Genomic DNA, 23,217 nt, shown 5'->3' with positions numbered 1-23,217 from the left:
CTGTCTCTAAAAACTTTGTTCAGATGCTTCTGGGAATCTCAAGACATCCATGATGGCAGAGTTGGCTGCTGAAAGAAATTAGAAAATTCTTATTATTCTTTTGGCAGCATCCATGTTTGCTTAAATGTCTGTCTCTCTCTCTCTCTTTGCAGCAATCTGCAGACAGGGCTGTAGTACAGAACACGGATCCTGTAAAGTTCCTGGAGAGTGCAAGTGAGAACCAACATACACAAAAACACAAGCAGCACACTGTTAATGGGCTTTTTGTCTGTAGTTTTTATTTATTTTTTTCAAGACATGCTCAGGCAGGAAAAGACATATTCCATATAGGTCAAATTACAAAATCAATTAAAAATAAAATGAAAAAAGAAGACATCCAAAAATAAGTAACAAAGAAAGCTATTCTGAATCATCTGCCGTTGCACCCCCCCCCCCCCAAAATAAAATGTTTGACTTTAATAATTATTTAGTTAGGACAGATGTAGTTGAAAATCTGAGTATTATTTTCATATAATATCCAGGAGAAGGTGCCAATATAGAGTCTGACATTTCATCTAACCTTAATATTATAAAATTTGAAACCGTGATTTCTTATTTATGTTGTTAATTGTCTTCCAATTACTTGCTATAGCTCTTTTTGAACTCATAAATCCAACTGACACTCTTTTTTTTTTTTTTTTAATTATGGCCAGATTTTATCATCCATATAATTCAAAAGGCATCATTTGGGATCCAATGGGATATTTATTTTAGTGATCTTAGATAACATGGCACTGTTTCCTTCCAAAATATTTGAAGATTTGAACATTTCCATATCATTTTTCATCACTTTTTGTCTGTATTTGACGCTGATAGTAATGATAAAGACAGTAAACATGACCAACAACACAAACAAACAACAACATAATCAGAATCAGAAATACTTTATTGATCTCCGAGGGGAAATACTTGTCACAGATGCTCACATTGCACATGAAAGTATAAAGAAATAGAAATAATAATAGAAAGTTGGTAAATAGAATATATAGATAAATATGAAAATATTAATAAGTGTGGAAAATGTACAGTATTTTACAGTAGGTCATGTGACATAAGTGCAATGCCAAATAAATATTAATTGTAGTATTAATAATGAGTACAATTACACATATGTACTGTAGATATATAAATGCAGAACATTATGTACTTTGTCACAATATTATGTCTATGTCCCAATACAACAACAACAAAATATTTATCTCATAGCTGAAACTTTATTCTCATTAAATGATGGTATTATTCCCTCCAGTAGTCGCCCTTATTCTTCATCGGAATGTACTCAGGCTGGGTTTTTCAATCAGTATACAAGAAATTAAAGTTTTCTACTAAAAGATGATGACTTCATGACTACACACATAGATTTATAGTAACTGTGACTGTGTGTGTCTCAGGTGTCTGTATGGCTGGCAGGGGGAGTACTGTGATCAGTGCATCCCTCATCCCGGCTGTGTTCACGGCAGCTGTGTGGAGCCCTGGCAGTGTCTCTGTGACACCAACTTTGGTGGACAGCTGTGTGACAAAGGTACACAAACACACTTTAACATAGACTTAAGCTGCGTTTCAACCAAAGGAACTAAACCCCGGAACTAGAAACCTTTGGAGGAACTCACTGTTTTTCCACCAGAGGGACCAGGGTCTAAATGTAGTTCTAGGGTCTTCATAGTACCCGCCTTTCGTCCCTGCTCGGGGGGTAGTACTTCCCGAAAGTACCGGTACTTTGGGGGGGTGGGGCAGCCAGCGTGCAGCGGTGTGTTTACAGCGAACAGCTGATGGGGTTACGCTAAATACTGGGTCTGGAGTTGTTGTTTTAAGTTTTCATCAGTAATGAGGTTTCTGCACGGAGCTGAAGTCGGTCTCCTCCTCTCCAAAACAAGCGGAACAGCTGATTACAGCAGGTAATAAAGCTCGTTAAACTTCCCGTTCCTCTGACGCTCAGGCGACACAGCTGATCTGCAGCTCTTGTCGCTGGAAATGTTTTAATAACCTTATAAACTGTGTTTCTTTGTACTGGAGTTAATTTACGTGGTTGCATTGTCCAGTTTGTTATTAAATGTGTAACAAATTGTATCATTATGTTTTCTGTCCATACTAGAAGGAGAATGAGTATCTGCTGCTGAGCTGTGTAGATCTTAACACCATCTTATTTGAACAAAGCACAGGTTGTTCTGTGAACTCCTGTTGCCGACTCTGCAGAAAGTCAAAGTTTGTTTTCCCGTCTTTGTCCTGCAGATCTGAACACTTGTGCGACGCTGCAGCCGTGTTTGAACGGAGGAACCTGCAGCAACACGGGGCCTGACAAATACCACTGCTCCTGTCCTGACGGCTTCTCTGGGGTCAGCTGTCAGAGAGGTGAGAGGGTTCATGGTTCGATTCCCTGATGGCCATGAAAATCCCTGTAAACACCCTCAACTCAGATCTCATATCTAAACTTAATTTTTCATAAAAAACGTGCTTGTACATGAATATGTCATGCAGAACTAAAACATAAAGGGAGTGAAAACTGGAGCTAAAAAGGAAAAGGTTGAAAAGTCTCGTCTTAAAGAGTAAATAAATCTTCGCTGTCAGGATCCTAAATGAACCATCTCTGTCCCGTCTGTCTCAGCCGACCATGCCTGCCTGTCCAACCCCTGTCTGAACGGAGGAAGCTGTGGAGAAACCAGTCTGGGTTTTGAGTGCCGCTGTGCCCCTGGATGGACCGGACCCTCCTGCTCCATCAGTAAGACCTGCTGAAAAGCTTTCCTCTTTGAACCTTTGTGTTTCCACTGAAGCTCCATGAGCTGGTGGACTTAGTTTTTCTGTCTCTCTCAGATGTGGACGAGTGTCTGGAGAACCCCTGCAGTAATGGAGGAACCTGTCAGGACCTGGTTAATGGTTTCAAGTGTACCTGTCCTCCTCAGTGGACCGGAAAGACCTGCCTTATCGGTCAGTGCTCCTTTAACTCAGAACCAATTCAATTTTATTTATATTGCGCCTAATCACAACAACAGTTATCTCACAGCGCTTTTCATAAAAGAGCAGGTATAGACCGTACTCTATACCAGAACTGTGTTGCTCGGCTCTTCTTGAGAACATTTAAAATTAGTGGTGGAGGTTTGAGAGACTGTTTAGGAAACTTTTTGGTGTCTCTATTGAAGTTATGATTCATCTCTTCCAATGTGGAGATTCTCATCAGTTTTATGTACAAACAGATCCATTTCCTCATCTGAAGCCATGTTCAAACTTTTCCTTGGGCGTTGTCAGTCCGGCAGGTCGGAGCACCGTCCTTGGCCTCCTCCCGCTGGGACTCCTGAATTTTTTTTCCCTAATCTCCAGGATGGTCCCTGGAGGAGCGGTTGTGGTTTGGAGGGCTTAGTGCCTCGGATCGCCTCACCACAGCACTAATCCACCGCTAACCACCAGCCAAATACTCCTCAACCTTTCTTTGTGGCTGGTTAGTTTGGTCTGCCAGGCCTCCTTTTGGAGTCTGTTTCCCACTGCTGAATGAGTTTAGGCTTTCACTTGGTGCTCCTACCATCAGACCCAAAGCTAGACTCATAAAAGCAACTGAGGACTCCAAATTAACGCTCTTTACATTTCATTACTCCAGTGACTCAGGAATGATATTTATCCCATTTGTTGTCAGGGGGCTGTTACTCCTGACCTTTGACATCTGAATCCCTGGTTGTTCATTGACTGGTTAAATGACATGAAAGCTAAATAGCCACGATAAGCTACTGGTCGTACGGGACCGAGTAAGGCTTGAGCAACCAAACCCCTACAGGTGTTGTGGTATTTAAAGTGGTTTTAAAGTTTAAAGTTTCAAGGTTGTGGCTGATAGGAATGTCATCAGTTCTGCAGGTACAAGTGTTGGACACATTAACATTTGACCTGATGATGGTGCTAGATGGAAAGTCGGAGCATCACCAAAGTTATTAAAGTCCATCCTGAGGGGAACGTGAAGGTCTGGACCACATTTCTATCCAATAGTTGTTGAGACATTTCAGTCTGGACCTGGAAAGCAGTGGAGCCACCGGAATTGCCACCCATATAGCCATACTGCCAACATAGCTTAAAATACAACCACTTCCAACTCAAAGAACATCCCCAATCTCCCATGTCCACCCAAAAACCAAAATAAGAGCAGGTCAACGACCACAATACAAGGTGGCTTTTATAGAAATATGTTTCCATCCTGTAACTCTGTCGCCTGTTCCTGAAGAGGAGACACCCCCAAAAAACAGATCTGCAAACCTGTGACATTCAGAATTGTTGTCTTTTTGTGGCGTCCCTCGTCTTTCAGACTGAGTCAGTACTGGCTGCTGCCTTACTGCTGTAAAGATTTAACGTTTAGCATCCAATGAGCCTCACCCTTAAATCTGTCTGTCGAATTATTCACCCAAATCTCATTCCCAAACACATTTCAGGACTGCAGCAGTTTTATTGCCTTCATATTCCAACATCTTTATGTTGCTTAATGTGAATTTAAGGAACCTAGTTAGCTTTATGCCATGTATCGCTCTGTAAACGCCGTACTTTCTCTCCCTGTAACGTGTTTATTGTTTCAGACGCCAACGAGTGTGACGACGACCCCTGCGTCAATGGCAACTCCTGCCGAAACCTGATTGGAGGATACTTCTGCGAGTGTCTCCCGGGTTGGATGGGCCAGAACTGTGACACCAGTGAGTAAAGATGCTCCAAGGACACAATGATCTGTTTAACGAGGAGGAGATGGTCATAATGCCAGAACATTCAACCCACCAGCAGTCGAAACTGTTTAAAACTTGGGGAGTTTTGGCTCTAAATGATAATTGTCAGATGCATAACTGGGTGTTTCCCTTCGAGCACTGATGTTGTTTAATTAGTTGAATCTGGTAAAGAGTCATCAGTCATTTCTGGTATGTTTTGAGCTGTTTTGCCAAAGGAAATCATCCCCACTTTTTTAAAGAGTCTGACATGTCTTGTGTCCACAGCAGCCTGAAAATGACCTCTAACATATAGAAAACAGGTAGAGAGAGGACGAGAGCAGCAGGTAGTAAAGACAAATGTGACCTAACGAGGAAACTTGAATTGTTTCTGCAGATATCAACGACTGTCGAGGCCAATGTCAGAACGGAGCAACGTGCAAGGTGAGCTTCAGTTGATTCACACACTTTAACGAGCCTTTACTCTCTGCAACACATCCTTTATCTTCACCGGAGCTTTAAACAGCAAATCCTGTGTGTGTGTGTGTGGCCTCCATGACAACCGCAGATCAGATTTCTCAAAACTCTCGTCTCCAAACACAAGACAAACAGTCTGTCCTCGTTCTTTTCAAATGCTGATTGCTAGTTTTCTCCTCCTCACAATGGTTTATTGTTTGCAGATACAAGCCAGATTACATTACATTAGCAGCATTATCTGTCAGCGTGCATGTTCAACGCTCACAGCTCAGGTTGATTTACTGCAGAAGTTTTTAAAGTGTGAGGTGGGTAGTTTCAGGGAGGCTCAGTGAACGGAAATGAACAAAATATTATATTAGTTATTACATTAGTTATCAAAAGATACAAAGATACCGTAGTTTTGGGGAAGTTTATTGTCTTTCCCATTTTCCAGGACTCAAAGGATAAAACATCCCTCAGGGCTGACCGCTTTTATGTATTTGGTGGAGTCTGAAGATACGTCAGAATGCAATATTAGGCTGTCTTGGCTCAATTGTTGATTGTCTATCGTAAACAGGATCCCATAGGCATCCAGGAAGTGAGCAAAACTGAGCCAGTAAACAATGGGGGGTGAGGCCCACAGTCTCAGACTTTGAAAACCACTGATTTACAGTATTTATGAAAGCTAAAGTGCAAACCAGCTATAGTGTAAATATCTGTGTGCTGAATTTACCATTTTTAAAACGTGTAATTCCCTAAAAAAGTTATTTTATAGAGTTAGATGTATTTTGACCTCCTTAAACATTGCTGCTTAGTTTGGCAGAAAGCTTAGAGCTTAAAGCAGATGCGAACGTCAGTTTCGGGCTGTTTATTGTTGCCTCCTGGAACATAAATTTTTCTTTCGTCTGAAGGGGGGGTGTTTGAGAACCACTGGTTTAAAGTGACAAATAAATTCTACTTGTACAAGAACATACAAACAAACGCACAATACAGAGTTATAAAGAGCTCTGGCACAGTTAATCTGACCACTACAACTTAAATTTGGCTCATTAGCTCGATGCTAATGGGATTTTGTATTATTATCTTTGAATAAACAGCTCGGACCTGGACATTATTTTGTACGTTAAATATTTAATGGATCGTGTAAAGAGATAAGACTGTCCCAACAGTCGTCTCTTCTTCTTTTGTTTTCGGTTAATGTTGTTAATGTAGTGTTGCATGTTTTAGCCTGTTAGCTAATGGACTATAATTGGATTATAAAGCCAAGATAACTTAATGCATTTCAACATGAACCTATCCCCAAACTCAAGGTGACTTTCAGACTTTTTAATGAGCGCCTGTGTCCAGTTGACTTAAATATAAATATTAACGTGGTCTTCGTTTCTCTCTCATTCAGGACCTGGTGAATGGTTATAAGTGTGTGTGCGCTTCCGGTTTCGGCGGCAACAACTGTGAGAAAGACGTGGACGAGTGCTCCAGCGGGCCGTGCCTCAATGGCGGCCGCTGCCACGACGAGGTCGACGGCTTCCACTGCCTGTGTCCGTCTGGTTTCTCTGGAAGTCGCTGTCAGGTGAAATTACATTAAAAAATGCAATGAGATGCAACTCTTGTTATGAATTAGTGTTATATAAATAAAACTGAATTGAACTGAGCGGTGGCTGAGCTACGCCTGCTTTTACTGGCCCAGTGAACAGAAACAGGAAGTGTTCTTTGTCCACAAACTGATCTTGGGCTTAGACTTCTTTCCGGTGCCATAAATTACTCCAGTGATCAATCACATGAACTAAAAATGAAACTTCATTTGTACAGCTAGGCTAACTTGCTAGCTTATATTGCTGAAGACAGTTTAATGTTGGCTGAAGACGATCTCTCAGAAGTCCTGCAGTAAAAATGTAACAATGCTGCACTAGAAACAAGTTCCACCTACTCTGACGTGTGAGTGAGTAGAGCTGCGCAATAAAACCATTATGGCAATCATCGCAATATGATTGAATTGAACTGCACGGTGCTGCAGTGGTTAGCGCTGTCGCCTCACAGTGTGGAGTTTGCATGTTCTCCCCGTGTCTGTGTGGCTTCCTCCCACCCTCCAAAGACATGCAGGCTAGGTTGATTGGTGACCCTTGTCCTTAGGTGTGGATGTGAATTGTCTATGTGTGGCCCTGCGATGAACTGGGGACCTGTCCAGGGTCTACCCCGCCTTTTGCCCGATGTCAGCTGGGATTGGCTCCAGCCCCCCGCGACCCTGTACGCAGGATAAGCGGTTGATGATGGATGAATTGAATAGACTTTATTAATCCCATAAAATAGGAAAACCTTTCCGAGTCCTTTGACTCCACCAGCACTAGTTTGGTTGTTGTGGCCTGAACAAGCTTCCTCTTCTTGCATTGTTGTCTGTCATTTTGTCCTCTTCGTATTATTTTCTAAGTGCTGTAACTTTGCACCATGTCTTTGTCTGGCTGGTTAAAACTCTGAACAGCTGAAACGTCTGACCCAAATATTGTTTTCCTGGACTGATTAAATAAAGCTTTTAAAAAAGAGATCTTGTATATCAGGGACCTGAAACTGTCTTGCACAGAGGAGCAGCATATTTTACAGATAGTGACAGTTATACTGATGTATTAGCTACTGTTTCTGTCTATCAATGATGTCATCAACATTTGAATCAGTTGACTTGTACTCATGTTATGGTTACCATGGTGATGTGTATACAGGTGTCATAGAAACAGTAAAAGCTGAGAATCGTTTTTCCCCGCTGAAGCTGGATTCTTCTCTCTGCCCACAGTTGGATATCGACTACTGCCTCCACAGTCCGTGTCAGAACGGCGGCGAGTGTTTCAACCTGGTGACCGACTACGTCTGTAAATGTCCCGAAGACTACGAGGGCAAGAACTGCTCACGCCTGAAGGACCACTGCCGCACCACGCCCTGCAAAGGTTCGGGTTCAGTCCATGTTCATCTCATTATTCATTTCTAAAAATCTGTAACTTCTGTGGAAGAAACTGAAATCTTCCTATAAATTCATAGGGAGTTTGGCGCTAATTACAATTATGATGTTCAATCAGTCCGAAAGTGCTTGTTTTTGCCGCTGACAGGCTCGGACTGTAATTAGTCTGACAACATTATGGAAAGGATCCCTGCAGAGAGAGACCTTTTTAAAAGAGTAAGATCCTGTTTGTTTACCCAGAAACAGTCACCATACCGTTCTGGTCAAAGCCACTGGACTCCATTAACATAAACAGTAATTTTACCACTCACTACACTGGACTTGCTGGTCTACCGCTGCCTCGACTGGTTAGTTAGCTTGTTTGATTTTGGTTATGTGATTAAAGGGTTAAAAATGCCAAAGAATACACAGAATGACGCAAACCATCCCACCGATTGAGGCAGTGGTTGACCAGCAACTTTTTTTTCAAACTGTTTTTGTCAGGGGAGTCTGGTGGCTTTGACGAGAGCGATATGGCGACTGTTTCTGGTTAAACTAAAAAGATTTTATTCTTAAAAAGGTCTCTCTCTCTGTAGGGATCCTTTCCATAATGTTGCCACACTCTTATAATCACATAAGAAAGGTTGAAAAATAAGTTGCCCTTTAACTAGTCACCAAGTCCGGCACATGACCTAAAACAATACAAACAAAGAGTCCATCTTCATCTTCCTCCGTCTCCTCCTCCTCTTTCACAGTGATTGACAGCTGCACAGTGGCTGTGGCGTCCAATAGCACACCGGGCGGGGTGCGTTTGATTTCGTCCAACGTGTGCGGCCCCCACGGGCGGTGTCGCAGTCACGCTGGCGGACAGTTCAGCTGCGAGTGTGAGGAGGGATTCACCGGCACGTACTGCCACGAGAGTGAGTACATAAATACTTCTCTAATGAGTTTGCTGTTTCAGACGACATTTATATTTATTTTCTTGTTAAATCAAAATACTCTCGTTAGTAATGTGGGGATGTTTTTGATTTAACTTAAAGGCTGGATTAAAAACGACGTATTTATAAAGTTAAATAAAAATAAAATGTCATCTCCTTCCTTTCTGACTCTCAGATATAAACGACTGTGAGAGCGCCCCCTGTCTGAATGGAGCAACCTGTATCGATAAAGTCAGTCAGTATCAGTGCATCTGTGCTGAAGGCTGGGACGGACCTACCTGCCAGAACAGTGAGTCCTCCTCCTCTTCCTCCCTCTTCATCACGGTGTTGGGCGGACATGTTGGAATGATGTTTTGTTTTTGTCGTGCAGACATCGATGACTGCAGCGCGGCTCCCTGTCAGAACCGCGGCGTCTGTCGGGATCTGGTCAACGACTTCTACTGCGAGTGTAACAACGGCTGGAAGGGAAAGACCTGTCACTCGAGTAAGTCCTGCATGTGTGTGTGTTCGACCACTTTCACTTTGTCTTTTCACACATCAGGTTACCTCAGATTCCAGACACTAACAGGGCTTTTTAGATTTTCTTTACACTTTCTGGGATCTGTTTTTTCTGCCTCCAAAATGGCTGCCTTCATCATACAGAGCACCTTTTACGCAAAGCGCTGAATAGTTTGCCTCTCATTCACCATCATCGGGCTCAGTGAACCCGGGGAGTCCTCATGGTGAGACAGAAAATTGCCACGTGAATGTGTGCGTTGTGTTCCAGGTGTTGAAATGTAGTTCTCTTTATTTCCAGGAGAGAGTCAGTGTGACGAGGCGACCTGTAACAACGGGGGAACCTGCTATGATGAAGTCGACGCCTTCAAGTGTGTGTGCGCTGCAGGCTGGGAGGGGGCCACCTGTAACATCGGTCAGTACCGCAACAGGTCGTACTTTTTAAAACTTCTTCATGTCAGTTTGGAGGCTAACAAGTCGCGTTTGTGACTCCAGCGAAGAACAGCAGCTGTCTGCCGAGTCCCTGCGAGAACGGAGGAACCTGCGTGGTGGACGGAGACTCCTTCAGCTGCGTCTGTAAGGAGGGCTGGGAGGGCGCCACCTGCAGCCAAAGTGAGTCACGGCACCACACCTCACAATGTAAATGAGTGTGGACACATCATTAGATCGGTTAGATCCTCCACAATTCAACAAGCCCCAAAGTCTGAGTCTTATAGATTTACCGCTGTAACCTGCACGGTACAAGAGATGGAAAAAGTGCCAACTCCCTTTGAAGCCTCATTAAGTCCGAACGTGTCCGCTCCTTGATTATTTATCTTCCTTCAGTCTGGAAGGGTCCACACATCAAAAGAATCACAACAGCTTTTCATAAAAATTAATCCTTGTTGTGAATCCTGTCATGTGAAGTCCATCGCTCTCTGTCTGCTAATTTCTGCCACACTTCTCTCATCCTGCTGTTGTTTTCGTTACGTTGCTGCCTTTTTTATACAAGTAGTATTCTGTTTTGAAATAAATAAACTGTTTCATAGTAGCCTGTTTCAGTTTTGTGGCCTGTTCCAAATATAGGCAGGGTCAATTCAGTTATTTTAGCAATATTTCAAAGTTTCAACGGTGACTAATGGGGACAAAAATAAATTGAATCTGGTCCCGTGTTGATCGAGCACGCTGTAGTCACGGGCACGCCCACTAAAGAGCTTGATTTTGCTATTACAGGTGTCTGACAACATTCCCAACAGAGATAAACCTTTCTTTAAATAGCAAGATCCTTTTTTGTTTAACCAGTCAATTCAGTACTCTTGTCAAAGCCACCAGACCCCATTGAGTAAAAACAGTAATTTAACCTTGTTTTTCGTACATCCACTAAAGTCTTTATTTTTATTATGTGTTGTTATTAATAAAAACATTAATTTTACCTCTCTGGTTTGTGTTATTTTGTGACTTTTAAAGGATTAAAGTCACACAATAACGCAAGAAGAAACAGCTGGGGCAGCAGTAGACCAGAGAGATAAAATTCCTGTTTTTATCTGGTGACTTGGATGGGAGCGATATAGTGACTGTTTCTGGTGAAACAAAAAGTCTGTCTTTGTAGGGATCCTTTCCGTCATGTTGTCAGACACTTTGTTTATTAACAATCTGAGCCTGTCAGCGGAAAAATCAAGCTCTTTAGAGGACGTACTTTGACGGTGCACAAAAATTACGTAACAGCCCTGTTTTGCTGCTGCCGACTGCAGCATGCACGCTCAATACTGGACCAGTTAGTCACATAGACACAAAAATATAGAACATTGAGTGGATTCTGGAGGATTTCACATTCTGTGAACGTCACAGGATGTGTGAGTTTTACTGCTTTGTTAAATTTTTGCTTATTTAGCATCAAATGTTTCACATGATGAAAAGCTAAGCGCATGCTTGGTTAATATGCTCTGTAACATTACATGGATGTAACAGTTGGTGTGTTAACAGGCTATCTACATGCATGTTAATGTTAGCAAGTTGCTGGATATATACAGTAAAGGAACGCTATCCAGTCCGGAGTCGGCTGAAGAGATCCAACCCTGCGAGCTGTGAACACAGTGAGTCTAACACGTTTTCTTGTTTATTTTCCAGATGCCAACGACTGCAGTCCTCATCCCTGGTGAGTTAAACACACACAGTCACAGTGAACAGAGTTACCTGACTGCTGCTGTAAACACAAGCACAAAAAAGCCCTTTTCCACTTAAGTTTACTGTTTCTGACTTCTTAAATATAGTCTTTGAATGTTTTTTCCTTTCCTTGGAGGAGCATTTTGTCCGATCTTTAAAGTGATAAACTGTCAGATGCTACATTAAATTCCTCCTCGTCATCTGTCCATTCACCAAATCACATCTGGAACAAAACAACTCCCTGTTTATCTGCTCAGCTCTCCTCTCCAAGCCACAGCCTGAAAACTGCTTTGAAACACACGGATTCTGTCTATAATTTAAGATGAGGGTTAGACATGCGGCTCCAGCTCTGTTAGGTCAGGGTTATTGATTTACAGCTGCAGGGAAATTACGATGAATTCAGATTTTTAACATTTTTTCCTCCCGACCCACACGGGACAACATTCTGTTGTTGTTCTAGTAATAAGAGTCTTGTTGTTGGACACAGTGTCGATATCAACATGCATCTCTGTCCTGCAGTTATAACAGTGGGACCTGTGTCGATGGAGACAACTGGTACCGATGTGAATGTGCTCCGGGGTTTGCTGGCCCAGACTGCAGGATCAGTGAGTGTCGACCTTTGACCCCTTAACCTTGCCTGCACCTGTCCCTCTGCTGCCCTCTCTCTCATTTTCTGCCTCGCTCTTCTTCTCTCGTCTTTACAAAATCCAGTCTCTCTCTGCCTGAGTGCGTTGAAGCTCAGGTCAGCAAGTGTTGGACTGAACATTAAGAGACCGTGTAGCTTAGCACGAGCCTTTACTGAAGACGCATAAATGTGATTCATATTGTTAAAGCTGTCACTTGTCTGCTTTCAGACATCAATGAGTGTCAGTCGTCGCCCTGCTCCTTCGGCTCCACCTGTGTGGATGAAATCAACGGTTACCGCTGCATCTGTCCACCAGGAAGGACCGGGCCCCGCTGCCAAGAAGGTAAAACACAATCTTCACCATTAGCCACTATTCACTGCAAAGCAAACAACAGCACTGATCAATAAAGAAATGTAATGAACTTGTGCTGGGCAGCTGTCGTTTGGTCTTCAACTTTTATTGGATAAATCTGGCTGAGACTGACTGAGAAAACTAGATCCTGATTCAAATCACAAACTAATGTATGGGAAAGCACATTTGGACCACTCTCACTGTGAGCTCTGATGAAACGTGGGTGCTGACGGTGCTCCTGCTGGTTTTGTGCTGCAGCGTCGGGGAGGCCCTGTGTGGTCGGAGGGCTGGTGGCTCTGGACGCAAGCACGTGGGACGAAGACTGCAACAAGTGCCGCTGTCACAACGGGAGAGTCGTCTGCACAAAGGTAGAACTGAGATCTGGATTCATGTGTGCAGAGAACGTGTATGTTTTAATTATGGTCACAATCAGAACAGTTCAGATTGGAGTCACACAGCAAAACTTGTTTCTCTAGAAAACCAGCAGAAAAAGAAAAAGACAACATTTCGATTTTAGTGAAACAATCTCCTTTATTACAGGAAGGTTTTGGTGCTGTGGTTACTTTAGTTAAATGTTTGCAGTAAAGCAGTACTAACACTATAGATTCATCATCTATTAATGTTGCTTTCTGAGATGCACCCCGTTTTATTTGGTTGTTTTGAAGAAGCATGACGTCAAAATGTAGAAAACTCAAATCCATGCAGGATCTAGAGCAGGGTTCTTAACCTTTCTGCCACTCCGAGACTTTTTGAGGTGTAAAATATTTATTGTCTGTTAATACAAATACAAACCTTTGTGTGTGAAATCTGTAAAGTTTCTGCAGCAGCAGTCAGATAAATGTAGCTGAGTAAAAAGTCTTTCCTTCTGAACTGTAAGGAGGAAGTATTATCTGCCCTCCTTCACCTTCTCGTGTCTCTGACAGCTTTGGTGTGGACCTAAACCTTGCAGCCTGCACGGTCAGACTCGCAGCTCCGAGTGTCCAGCCGGGCAGACCTGCGTCGCCGTCCGGGACGAGCGCTGCTTCATCAAGCCCTGCCTCAGCCAGGGGGAGTGCTGGAGCCCCGCCCACCGGGCCCCGCCCACAGCCAGGTGTCACCCGGAGAGCAGCTGCGCCAACGTCACCTTCACCTTCAACAAGGATGTCATGGCAAAGGTCAGTTTGGTCGCCAGGGTCTTTTCCCACCTTTTGAATTCTCTCTGAGCAACTACAAAAATATTAGTTCCATCGGTAGAAAAGGCTTAAAACTGTGGGAGCCATCAGCCTGATCATGATTTACAACAGAGTACATGAATGAGTCGTTCACAGCTGGCGTAGTTACCAGAGGTGAAATGTATTCTTGCTGCGTTGCAAGTCCACGCTGCCACATCTCAGAGGTTTTACTCCACTACATTTATCTGACAGCTTTACTAATTAAGATTTTAACATATAAAATATTTACAGGATTTTGACAGCGTGGTATTAGTACTTTTACTGGAGTAAAGGATCTGAATACTTCCTCCACCACTTGCTATCGTACAGAATATGTGATCCCTTCGTGCTGCTGACGTGGTTCCTCTGGTTTGGTGTTACAGGGTGTGACGGTGGAGCAGGTTTGTCGTGTGCTCAGGAGTCTCTACGTCGTCCAGAATCTGTCCTCCGACTCCTCCGTCTCTATAACCTGCGAGCCGTCGCTCAGCACCGGTAATGAGATCAACGTCGCCATCGTAAGTCCCGTCTGCTCTGAGAATGTGCTGATTATGGAGCTGCGGAGCCGCTGTCGTCAGCTGATCTGATCTGATTAGGATTTCATTAACATTCACCAAAAGTCTGGGATTAGAAAATGGGAAAGAAGCAGGAGTTTGGAGATAAGAGCACAGACGGGGTATAACACTGTCGCTGCCACAACTAGAGAGCTTAAAGTTTCAAACCGCTGCTGCTGCAGCCAGAAAACTTAAATGCATCATGGGCGCCGGATGATTTTTTTGTGGGAATGGAAAAGCTTTCAGGAACTATTGTGTTGCATGAATCAGTGATCAGAGGGAACCAACGGCAGCGTTTGTTTAGACTGAAATGAGTTTTTCTGCTGAATATTTCAGTCGACAGACGACCCGAGGAAAGGTTTGGCCTTCGTCAAGGAAATCACGGACAGAATCATGGACCTGGTCAGCAAGAGGAGCGCCAACAGCACCATCATCAGCGCCATCGCCGAGGTTCGAATCCAGAAACGACAGAGCCACGACGCCAACGGTGAGCCGCTTTACAGCTCTCTGTGTGTTTGAGCAGGGAACTTGTAGTTTGGCAAAATAATCAGGAGCAGATTAGACTTATTGTTTCGATCTCCCCCCACATTCGACCTCTTGTTAGCTGAGACGTGGTTTATAGCTCCGGGAAAAATCTAGGAATTGGCCGTGGAGTGCATGTTCATGTTTTTGTTCGGTGAATGTGTGAGTGATTTTTAAGTCCCACTTCTGACTGATGAATCATGGTTTTTCCTTCTGATTTCAAACATGTAAGATATCCCTGTAGAGTTGGGTTTCCTGTACACTGCTACTTGGCTCCATCAAGAGGGAAAATCCACCTTGTCAGTTCCAGTTTATTGAAGCGATGTAAAAATGAAATCATTGTAGAGGTTAGCGTTGGAGCTGCTTGTTAACCAAGAACAGCTAGGAGCACTGACTGCACACAGCATCTCTGAAGTCCAGTAGCCTAATCCTAAACTACGCTGTAGAATGGATGCTTTTTGGTTCAGTCCCGCTGCCTCGTTTAGAGACAAGCTAACGTTCCTGTAAGGGAATTTACAAAGTCAGCAATCCGGCTCTGTGGTGTCGAATGCAAAATGCTTCCACACATTTACGTCTCAGACGGTTTAGCTGCATGATTATTAGTTCAGCACGAGTTCCCTCCATTTTAGAGAACCCGCTTCCTGGTCGGTCAATGGGGCGCAGTGGGTCAGATGGACTACCATTCGGATGTTTGAATAAGGTGGGAGCTAGGCTAGCAGGCTTTGTGCTAAACTAGACTTTCTTATTGGCTAACGCAGCAAACAAATTCCCATAATGTCAGACAGTTCCTCTACTTTTCCGTCGTGGTTGGTGTTTTTCATGAAGTGTCCTGAGCCGTTCACTGACCTCTGTTTTTCCTCTCCTTCCAGCCGACCACCTCATGCCTTTGCTGGTTTCCGCAGTGATAGTTGTCTGGGTGTTGGCGATCGCCTCCATGTTGCTGTGGTGCGTGAGGAGGCGGAGGAAGCAGAGCACCCACGCGGGGGTCAGCGCGCAGGCGTCCTCTTTGGCGTCCGTGGTTGAGGACAACAACACCCTCCATAACAGTGTCAGCACCGCCCGCGAGCAGCTCAACCACATCAAGAACCCCATCGTGAAAAACCCTGGGATCCACCACCATCAACACCACCACCTCCTCCTCCTCCATCACCACCTCTGCGAGGACAAGAACTCCGTCAACGCCAGGATCAGGAAGTCAGATACTGGGAGCCAATCGGACGAGGACGAGATGGACAAGAGGCTGCAGAAGGCGAGGTTCGCCAGGGCGCCACAGTCGTACTCGCTGGTAGACTGGGAGGAACCACCCCCCCACCATACGACAGGCAAACCCCCACACTGGACAAGCAAACAGGACAACAGGCAGCTGCAGTCACAGAGCGTCAACAGGACGGAGTACATCGTATAACCACCAGGGCTCAGAATGACTGGCTGCCCCCCCCAGGTGGTGGAGGACTTTTGGTCTTTTTTTTTTTTTTTGGTTCAGACTTGATTTTCAAGATGTTTTCTTGCTGTTTAATTTATGTTTTGACTGACACTGGTCTGACCGGTCCACGGCGGTTGGCTGGATCTTCGGTTTCGTGGACCCCGTTTTTTGTTAACGACGAGAAATTTGGACACGCAGGAGCCTCACGTGCACTACCAGCATCTTTCATTCAAGAATGAGTTTTGCGTTTGAATGCGGATGGATCTGGAAAGAATTTATTTATTTTGGGTTTTTTTGGGGGAGAAATTTCAGCGAAATATGAAGAATCGTCCGTGTTGAATGTTTCTGTACAGATGTGTAAATAATGTTTTAATTAATCAATGTATATTTGATTTATTAACTTAACGTCAGGAGCCTTAAGATATTCTTTTTTTATTTTTTTTATTTTTTTTATTTATGAGTATTGTTTAGAGTTGAAGGTTTGTAAGCTCACGATTTCTTTTTGATAAAACGCCAAAAGTGTTCTTGAAAGAATAGTTTATTTTTAGCCTTTTGGATTTGGGCATTTTTGTGCCTCAACTTAAATGTTTTGTACATTGTCTGTTGTTCCATGACGTTCTATTGGGATGTTCTCCAGGATGTTCTGTTGTATTTACTTTAATTGTAAATGAAGAGGAGAGGCGGGTGAGAGCTGGGGGTTTGGTTTAGCTGCTGCAGGGTTTTACACAAACCAACATGGTGGCAGACATTTTGCTTTTGCTACTGAAAACAAATTCTTCAAGGGACGCAACTTTTTTTTGTAGTACTTTTTGTATTTTGTACCGTGTATAAATATGCTTTGGATCCTGATTCCATGTTTGTAACAATCTGAATGATCAAACCTACGTCATTAAAAGCATAATGAGTAGGATTTTCCTAAAAAAGAAAACGTGTACAAAAAGAATCTCAGTCTTTATCAGATGGCGCCTTTCTACTCTTCCGACCACTGAAAGCGCTTTACACCACATGTCACATTCAAATACACTGATGGCCGATGGCATCAGGCTGTATTACAACTCAAAAATTTCTGGACTGAACGCTTCTCAGAGTCCGAGTTCCTACTTGTGAACTCGGGGCAAATCCATCTCCCTCAACTTCAAGAGGCAGCGGAGTCTGACGGCACACAGCAAAGGCTGCACCATGGAAGCATGTAATGTAAACCATCAACTAATAAGCAACATTAAGTATATTTCCCTGGATTTCATTAAAATACTACATACCTTAATGGATGTCAACATCCAGTGTTATCAGGTAGCTGGTTACATTAAAAACCTCTGAAAGTCGTCATCTCTGCACAAGAGATATCGAGGAAAGTGTTACAAATGTGAAAACATTAGGTAATAGACAACCTTTACAGACTTTTACACATTACCAACAGATGTAGCTAGACGGGAACACAGTTAACATATATTTATGTCACTCGTTTTCATAAAATGGCTCATTTGAATTTATGTTAAGGTCACTGCTGAGAGTTCAATTGTGTGTACACTTGACAAAGAAAGATCAGTCTGTCACGGTCAGCCATATTGTTTTGTTCCAGTTTAGTGTTGTGCACTTTCAACTGTGACTGGAAAGCAGCATAATCCCATTCGCACGCAGATGGCACTGTAGGGAGGGGCTTAGGTATTTTGCCCAAGGACACTTCTACATGCAGGAGGAGCTGGGGATCAAACCTGTATCAGTGAGGTCTAACGAGGTGAATTTTCTTCCACATAAAACATTTGCAAAGCCGATTTTTAAAAAGTTGAAAATTTTAAATTGTAGGCGACTTCTTTCCTGCCTTTGCGGACACGTTGCTGCGTTTCTTCAGAAGTTAGCGGCACCTGCTGATCAGTGGAATAGTGGGACGCCATGTGCAGGAATTTATTTTCTTGTGTGAGCAAACAAAACTCTGTACTAGCAGTCTGAAACTCCACAGGGAACCTTCACCTTATGAAAAATCTTGATCTTTTTTATATTTTTGGAGATTTTGGTTATATATATGTGGTATTACACAGGTGGCTAAAATATCTTGATAACGAACCCATTACTGTGATCCAGTTGACCCTGACCGTTCGATAGAAACAATGCTCATATCATTCAACCATTGAGAGTCTATTCAAGGATCAAAAAACTGCAAGAAATACAAACCGGGGTGTATATGTTTTTTATCTTTAGCACTGTTTGCCACGCTTACCCGACGTGGCAAACTGGAACGTCTCTATGAATGTAATGACTTGCATCGTTTGTAGTTGCAGGCTAGTTTGCAATGTGCTAATTGTCTAGATGTAAGCTAGGAGCACATATAGTGAACTTTAAAATGTGACTTAATTTAGAACATAGTCCAGCAGTTAAAACCTCCAGAGACACACAAGATCATGTAGGTTCTTGGTCCAGTGCAGAAAAGCAGCTCTCTGAGCTATCACAGAGAATAATTAGATCTGCACTGTGGCTCAGTTTGCATTCTTCCTCTTTTCTTCAGCCGAAGCTCCGACGGTAGGACCACAGCAGGCTGGATGTCACACAGCAGGCCTGAAGTAAGAGCAGCTCCTCGCTGCTGTAAGCGGGTCACCTGTTGCCGTTATCAGGCTGTAATGCGAGGCCATTGCAGCTCAACCATAGCATTGCATACGATGGCGATCACTGAAACTTATGATCATGTTTGAGCAGGATCTAGGATGACTAACTTAAACATTTAAAGGAGATGTGGTGCGCCAGAGCAGTCTGTGCTGTCGCAGCAGAGCATGCACCAGTCGGGTTCCAGTGCGTTCACACTGACAGCTGCGGCAAAATGCAGTGCACCACGAGTACCCTGATGGTGGAACAGGTTGGTTTTTACCCACTGAGCTCTACTGTTCTGCTGCAGATAGGACATCCGGATATTTATTTGATTCATTTGGCGGTAAGGCTCTGTCCGGTTGCAATTAGCCATTAAAACGAAGAATATGCGGTCAAATGCTGTGTCATTGTCATTTTACACTAAGTGCACCGCCGTGTGTACAGTGGACTACAGTGAAGTGTACTAACAGCAGGATCTGAACTGAGACAGCTCTGGAGTTCAGCTTGCTTTATTGGAAGTACTTCAGAAAAGAGAAAAACTCAAAATGAAGTCTTCATGGATAAACAGGCTAACCGCTGACGTCTGGACAATGTCGGCTAACACGGAGCTCCTGCTGTCCCTGAGTCACTGATGCCCTTCCAGAAATTTGGAGCCCTTGTTGAAAAGAAGAGTCTTTTCTGTAATTTCATGTGTTTGGTTGATGTGGGCCAAGGGCTTCGGATTGTTGCTCTTTTGACCCAAACATCTCTCCTAACAAGGGCATTTATCAGAGGTTGCTTCGTCTTTCAAGCCGTCCTCTGGTTTTCATCTGTTTCACACGCGTTTATAAAGAGAACACAATGATAAACAACATTTTGAATAAAGGCTTTTCCTTCAGGAATATTTCCCCGATACCCAAACGTTCCGTGCTCCTCTTCAGTTGTGGTCGGCTCGGAGGGGAAGGCTGTGTTTATGTGCATTCTTCTGAAGTTGTGCAAACAGAGGACGAGGGGAATCCGAATCAAAAGATTTTTTTGTGGCCGGTTACGACATGATGCCAATCCCCTCCCTGTTTGTAAAACCCTCTCATCCCCTTCCTCTCGCTCTAACATTATGGTCTCGCCTCTGTCCAGACCACAACGCCACTCTCAGACTCCAACGGTCACGTTCTTCCTAAAAAATCAAATTCAGAAGAAAATCCTTTTTGTACTGTCTAATGTTTAGTTCAAATCATATTTGTTCTACAATCCTGTTGACAACATTTCTACAATTGAAATGTCAGTGCAGCTGCTGGATTGACTTCATTTAACCGGCAAACTCAAACATGTCCAATGACCTGGCTCAAAAGGCCGCAACAAAAGGGAGACACACCATGGTAAAAGTTTAACAAAATATGTTCATTAAACCAAAATTAACCAAATTAAGGCTGGTGCAAAGGAAAAGTGAACAAGTATGGGGTATGAACATCAGTGGTTTCAGTCGGGTCAGGATGATGGATGCATGGAAAATGTGTGTGAGGGTGTCGTAATGTGCAAGAAATAATAATAACTATCAACTAAAACAACATATCCAGAAACCAAGGCGAAGGTGGAACCTGTGGAGCGAAACAGAGGATGGCAAGTTAGCTGAGAGGTCTGTTCGTCCTCAGCCCAGCAGCGACCTCCCCCTAAGGATGAGAATAAAATGTTAACTACTCTAGAGGGCAATTAGCCCAGGTGCCCAAAGTTACTGCAATCAGCTCTTCCTCTACAAGGAAGAGAGAGAGGCCACACCCACACATGACCTCACAGGGCGTCACAGATACATAGATAATCCATCACAGTATGCATTTATGTGAATTATAATGCGGCAGGGAACGAGTGTTAAACTGAAGTGTGCGTGAATCACCACACAACGATAATGTCTTTAACAAAAGCAGGACTAAGTCAGATCTCCTGCCAGAGTCTCAGAGAGGCTGCAGCAGAGCTCATTGCAAGAGTTTGAATTAAAAAAATAGCTCATGAAATCTGAACCCTCTATTTCAGTCTAAAATTACTTTTTATTGTCTGAGAAGGCTGTGACCTGAAAACGAGATGAACAGCAGAAGAAATTAAATGTTGATTAAATGTATCCGAATCGTTGAGATAACAGCTGGACTACGAGCTGCTATATGCGTAAAATAATCAGAATCCTTTATTGATCCCCGAGGGGAAAATCTTTAGGAGACTCCAATTACTATCGATCCACCACAGAGTCCACACGAGGCTCAGGATGTTTAAAGCACTGGAGGTCCAAGAAGCCCCTAATATTAAAAAGCAATGGTGGACAAAATATTCAGATCCTTTACTTTAGAAAAAAGAACTAATATCACACTTTAAAACTACTCGGTTACAAGTAAAAGTACTGCAAATGTGTTAAAAGTATTAAAAGTTAAAATACTCAGTGCAGAAAGAAAAATGTTCCCTGTGATTATTCATATTAGATCATTATTATTCCTCATGCATTCATGTAAAAGCAGGATTTTACTTTTATTTCATTTTTAACAATTTTGTACCATTTAATGATTATTTTCATTCTGGATTAATCTGCTGATTATTTTCTCCATTAAATCGATTTTGAAAACATTGTGTGAAATGCCGTCACAGTTACCCAAAGCCCAAAGTGACACCTTCACAGTGCTCACATTGTCTAACCAACAGTACAAAACTCAATATTATTACCAAAAAAATCTAAATAATTTAAAGGAAAAGCAGCAAATCTTCACATGTGTGAAGCTGGAACTATAAAATGTTTTTACATGAAAAATGACTTAAACCATCCAACGACGGTTGAGGGCAAGAACAACTGGACTTGGTTGAAGATACTGGAAGACGTTTCGTCCCTCATCCAAAGGACTTCTTCAGTTCTGACTGACTGGCAGGGAAACTCAGCTATTTAACCTCAGTGGGGTTGTTAGCCCGGGTCATCGATACCGCTGGTTCGTTAGTGTTCCTTGTTGCTGTGACGACAGTTGTTACAGTCGTTAAGACTACCTGTGGCCAAGACTGAACGACCATCGTTGGTATCTTCACCTGAGGCCAATAGGTTCCGTTTGTTGAGTTTCCTGGGAAGTGATGAAAGGACAGCATTGTAAGTGGGGGATAAGTGGTGGCGTAGACCCCCTCCCCTGTTCAATGACGGCTTCTCAACCCTGGTGTAGATGGCTTCCTTGACACCTCTTTCAAACCATCCATCTTCTCTGTCTAAAATGTGCACCTGGTGGTCCTCAAACGAGTGTCCTCTGTCCTTCAGATGTAAGTAGACTGCAGAGTCTTGACCTGAGGAGTTGGCCCTTCTGTGTTGAGCCATGCGTTTGTGTAGTGGTTGTTTAGTCTCCCCAATATACAGGTCTGTGCATTCCTCACTGCATTGGACCGCATACACTAGATTGCTTTTCTTGTGTTTGGGTGTGCGGTCTTTGGGGTGTACCAGCATCTGTCTTTGCGTGTTCTTGGGTTTAAAAAGCACAGGGATGTTGAGTTTCTCTGATACTCCAGACACGTATGGAATCACAATGTTGTTGCGTTTGACCTTCTTTTCCTCCTCCCCTGTAGTTTTGTTCTTTTTGGATCTTGTGGCTGTTTTCACAAAGGTCCATTTAGGGTATCCACAGGCTTTAAGTGCCCCCTTCAGGCGTTTCTGCTCCTTCTCTCAGGCTTTTGCATTTGTTGGTATGTTGTCTGCTCTGTGGTGATCTCTGATGCCAACGATGGTCGTTCAGAGTTGGCTACTGGTGGCTCTAACGACCAAGACGACTGTCACAACAGCCAGGAGCACTGACGAACCAGTGGTATGGACAATCCTAGCTAACAATCCCAGGGGTTAAATAGCTGAGTTTCCCTACTTTTGGATGAGGGACGAAATGTCTAGTATCTTCAACCAAATCCAGTTGCCTTTGACCTCAACCTTCGTTGGATAATTATGACCTGGATGACTACTTCACAGACGAATTTAACCATCAAAGTTGGTGCCAGTTATTTTATTGTCAAACTTATAATCCTGTCAGCTGTACTTGTATAAACGGTTGGAGTATTTTTTAAACTCTTCATATGTGTAAAAATCTGACTTTGTAAAGTAACTGAAGCTGTCAGATAAATGTAGGAAAGTAAAAAGTAATAATCTCCCTCAGAGATGGAGTAGAAGCACGAGAAGAAAATACTGAAATAAAGTACAAGTACCTCAAATTTGTACTTAAGTACAGTACTTGAGTAAACGGTGGTGGATCGTAACTAAGTAAATAATACTACAAAGAGTACATTCTAGACCTGCTCTACATGAAAAGAGCAAGGAGATCACTTCTGTTGTGAATTGGCGCTAGATAAATA

General features: G+C 43.2%; 1 protein-coding gene across 1 annotated transcript in view; it reads left to right on the top strand.

Moving 5' to 3' along the window:
• Positions 1–17,245, top strand: part of LOC119914475 (protein jagged-1a-like) — a 34,375-nt gene extending 17,130 nt beyond the window's left edge. The window contains exons 5-26 of the mRNA XM_038733793.1: positions 153–213; positions 1,431–1,561; positions 2,269–2,388; positions 2,642–2,755; positions 2,848–2,961; positions 4,584–4,697; positions 5,098–5,144; positions 6,553–6,726; positions 7,939–8,089; positions 8,835–8,999; positions 9,193–9,306; positions 9,388–9,501; positions 9,814–9,927; positions 10,008–10,124; positions 11,619–11,646; positions 12,174–12,259; positions 12,509–12,622; positions 12,890–12,999; positions 13,555–13,785; positions 14,205–14,336; positions 14,709–14,859; positions 15,764–17,245. Of these exons, the coding sequence (XP_038589721.1) occupies positions 153–213; positions 1,431–1,561; positions 2,269–2,388; positions 2,642–2,755; positions 2,848–2,961; positions 4,584–4,697; positions 5,098–5,144; positions 6,553–6,726; positions 7,939–8,089; positions 8,835–8,999; positions 9,193–9,306; positions 9,388–9,501; positions 9,814–9,927; positions 10,008–10,124; positions 11,619–11,646; positions 12,174–12,259; positions 12,509–12,622; positions 12,890–12,999; positions 13,555–13,785; positions 14,205–14,336; positions 14,709–14,859; positions 15,764–16,299 (3,038 nt within the window). The 3' untranslated portion in view covers positions 16,300–17,245. The remainder of the gene's footprint in view (positions 1–152; positions 214–1,430; positions 1,562–2,268; positions 2,389–2,641; positions 2,756–2,847; positions 2,962–4,583; positions 4,698–5,097; positions 5,145–6,552; positions 6,727–7,938; positions 8,090–8,834; positions 9,000–9,192; positions 9,307–9,387; positions 9,502–9,813; positions 9,928–10,007; positions 10,125–11,618; positions 11,647–12,173; positions 12,260–12,508; positions 12,623–12,889; positions 13,000–13,554; positions 13,786–14,204; positions 14,337–14,708; positions 14,860–15,763) is intronic.
• The last annotated feature ends 5,972 nt before the right edge of the window (positions 17,246–23,217 follow it).

This window comes from Micropterus salmoides, unplaced genomic scaffold (genome assembly GCF_014851395.1).
Source record: "Micropterus salmoides isolate LMB-PRFRI ecotype aquatic unplaced genomic scaffold, ASM1485139v1 Ms_hic_scaffold_1, whole genome shotgun sequence".
Classification (NCBI taxonomy): domain Eukaryota; kingdom Metazoa; phylum Chordata; class Actinopteri; order Centrarchiformes; family Centrarchidae; genus Micropterus; species Micropterus salmoides.
Note: the sequence above shows the minus strand (reverse complement) of the source record. Positions and strands in the feature narration are given on the sequence as shown.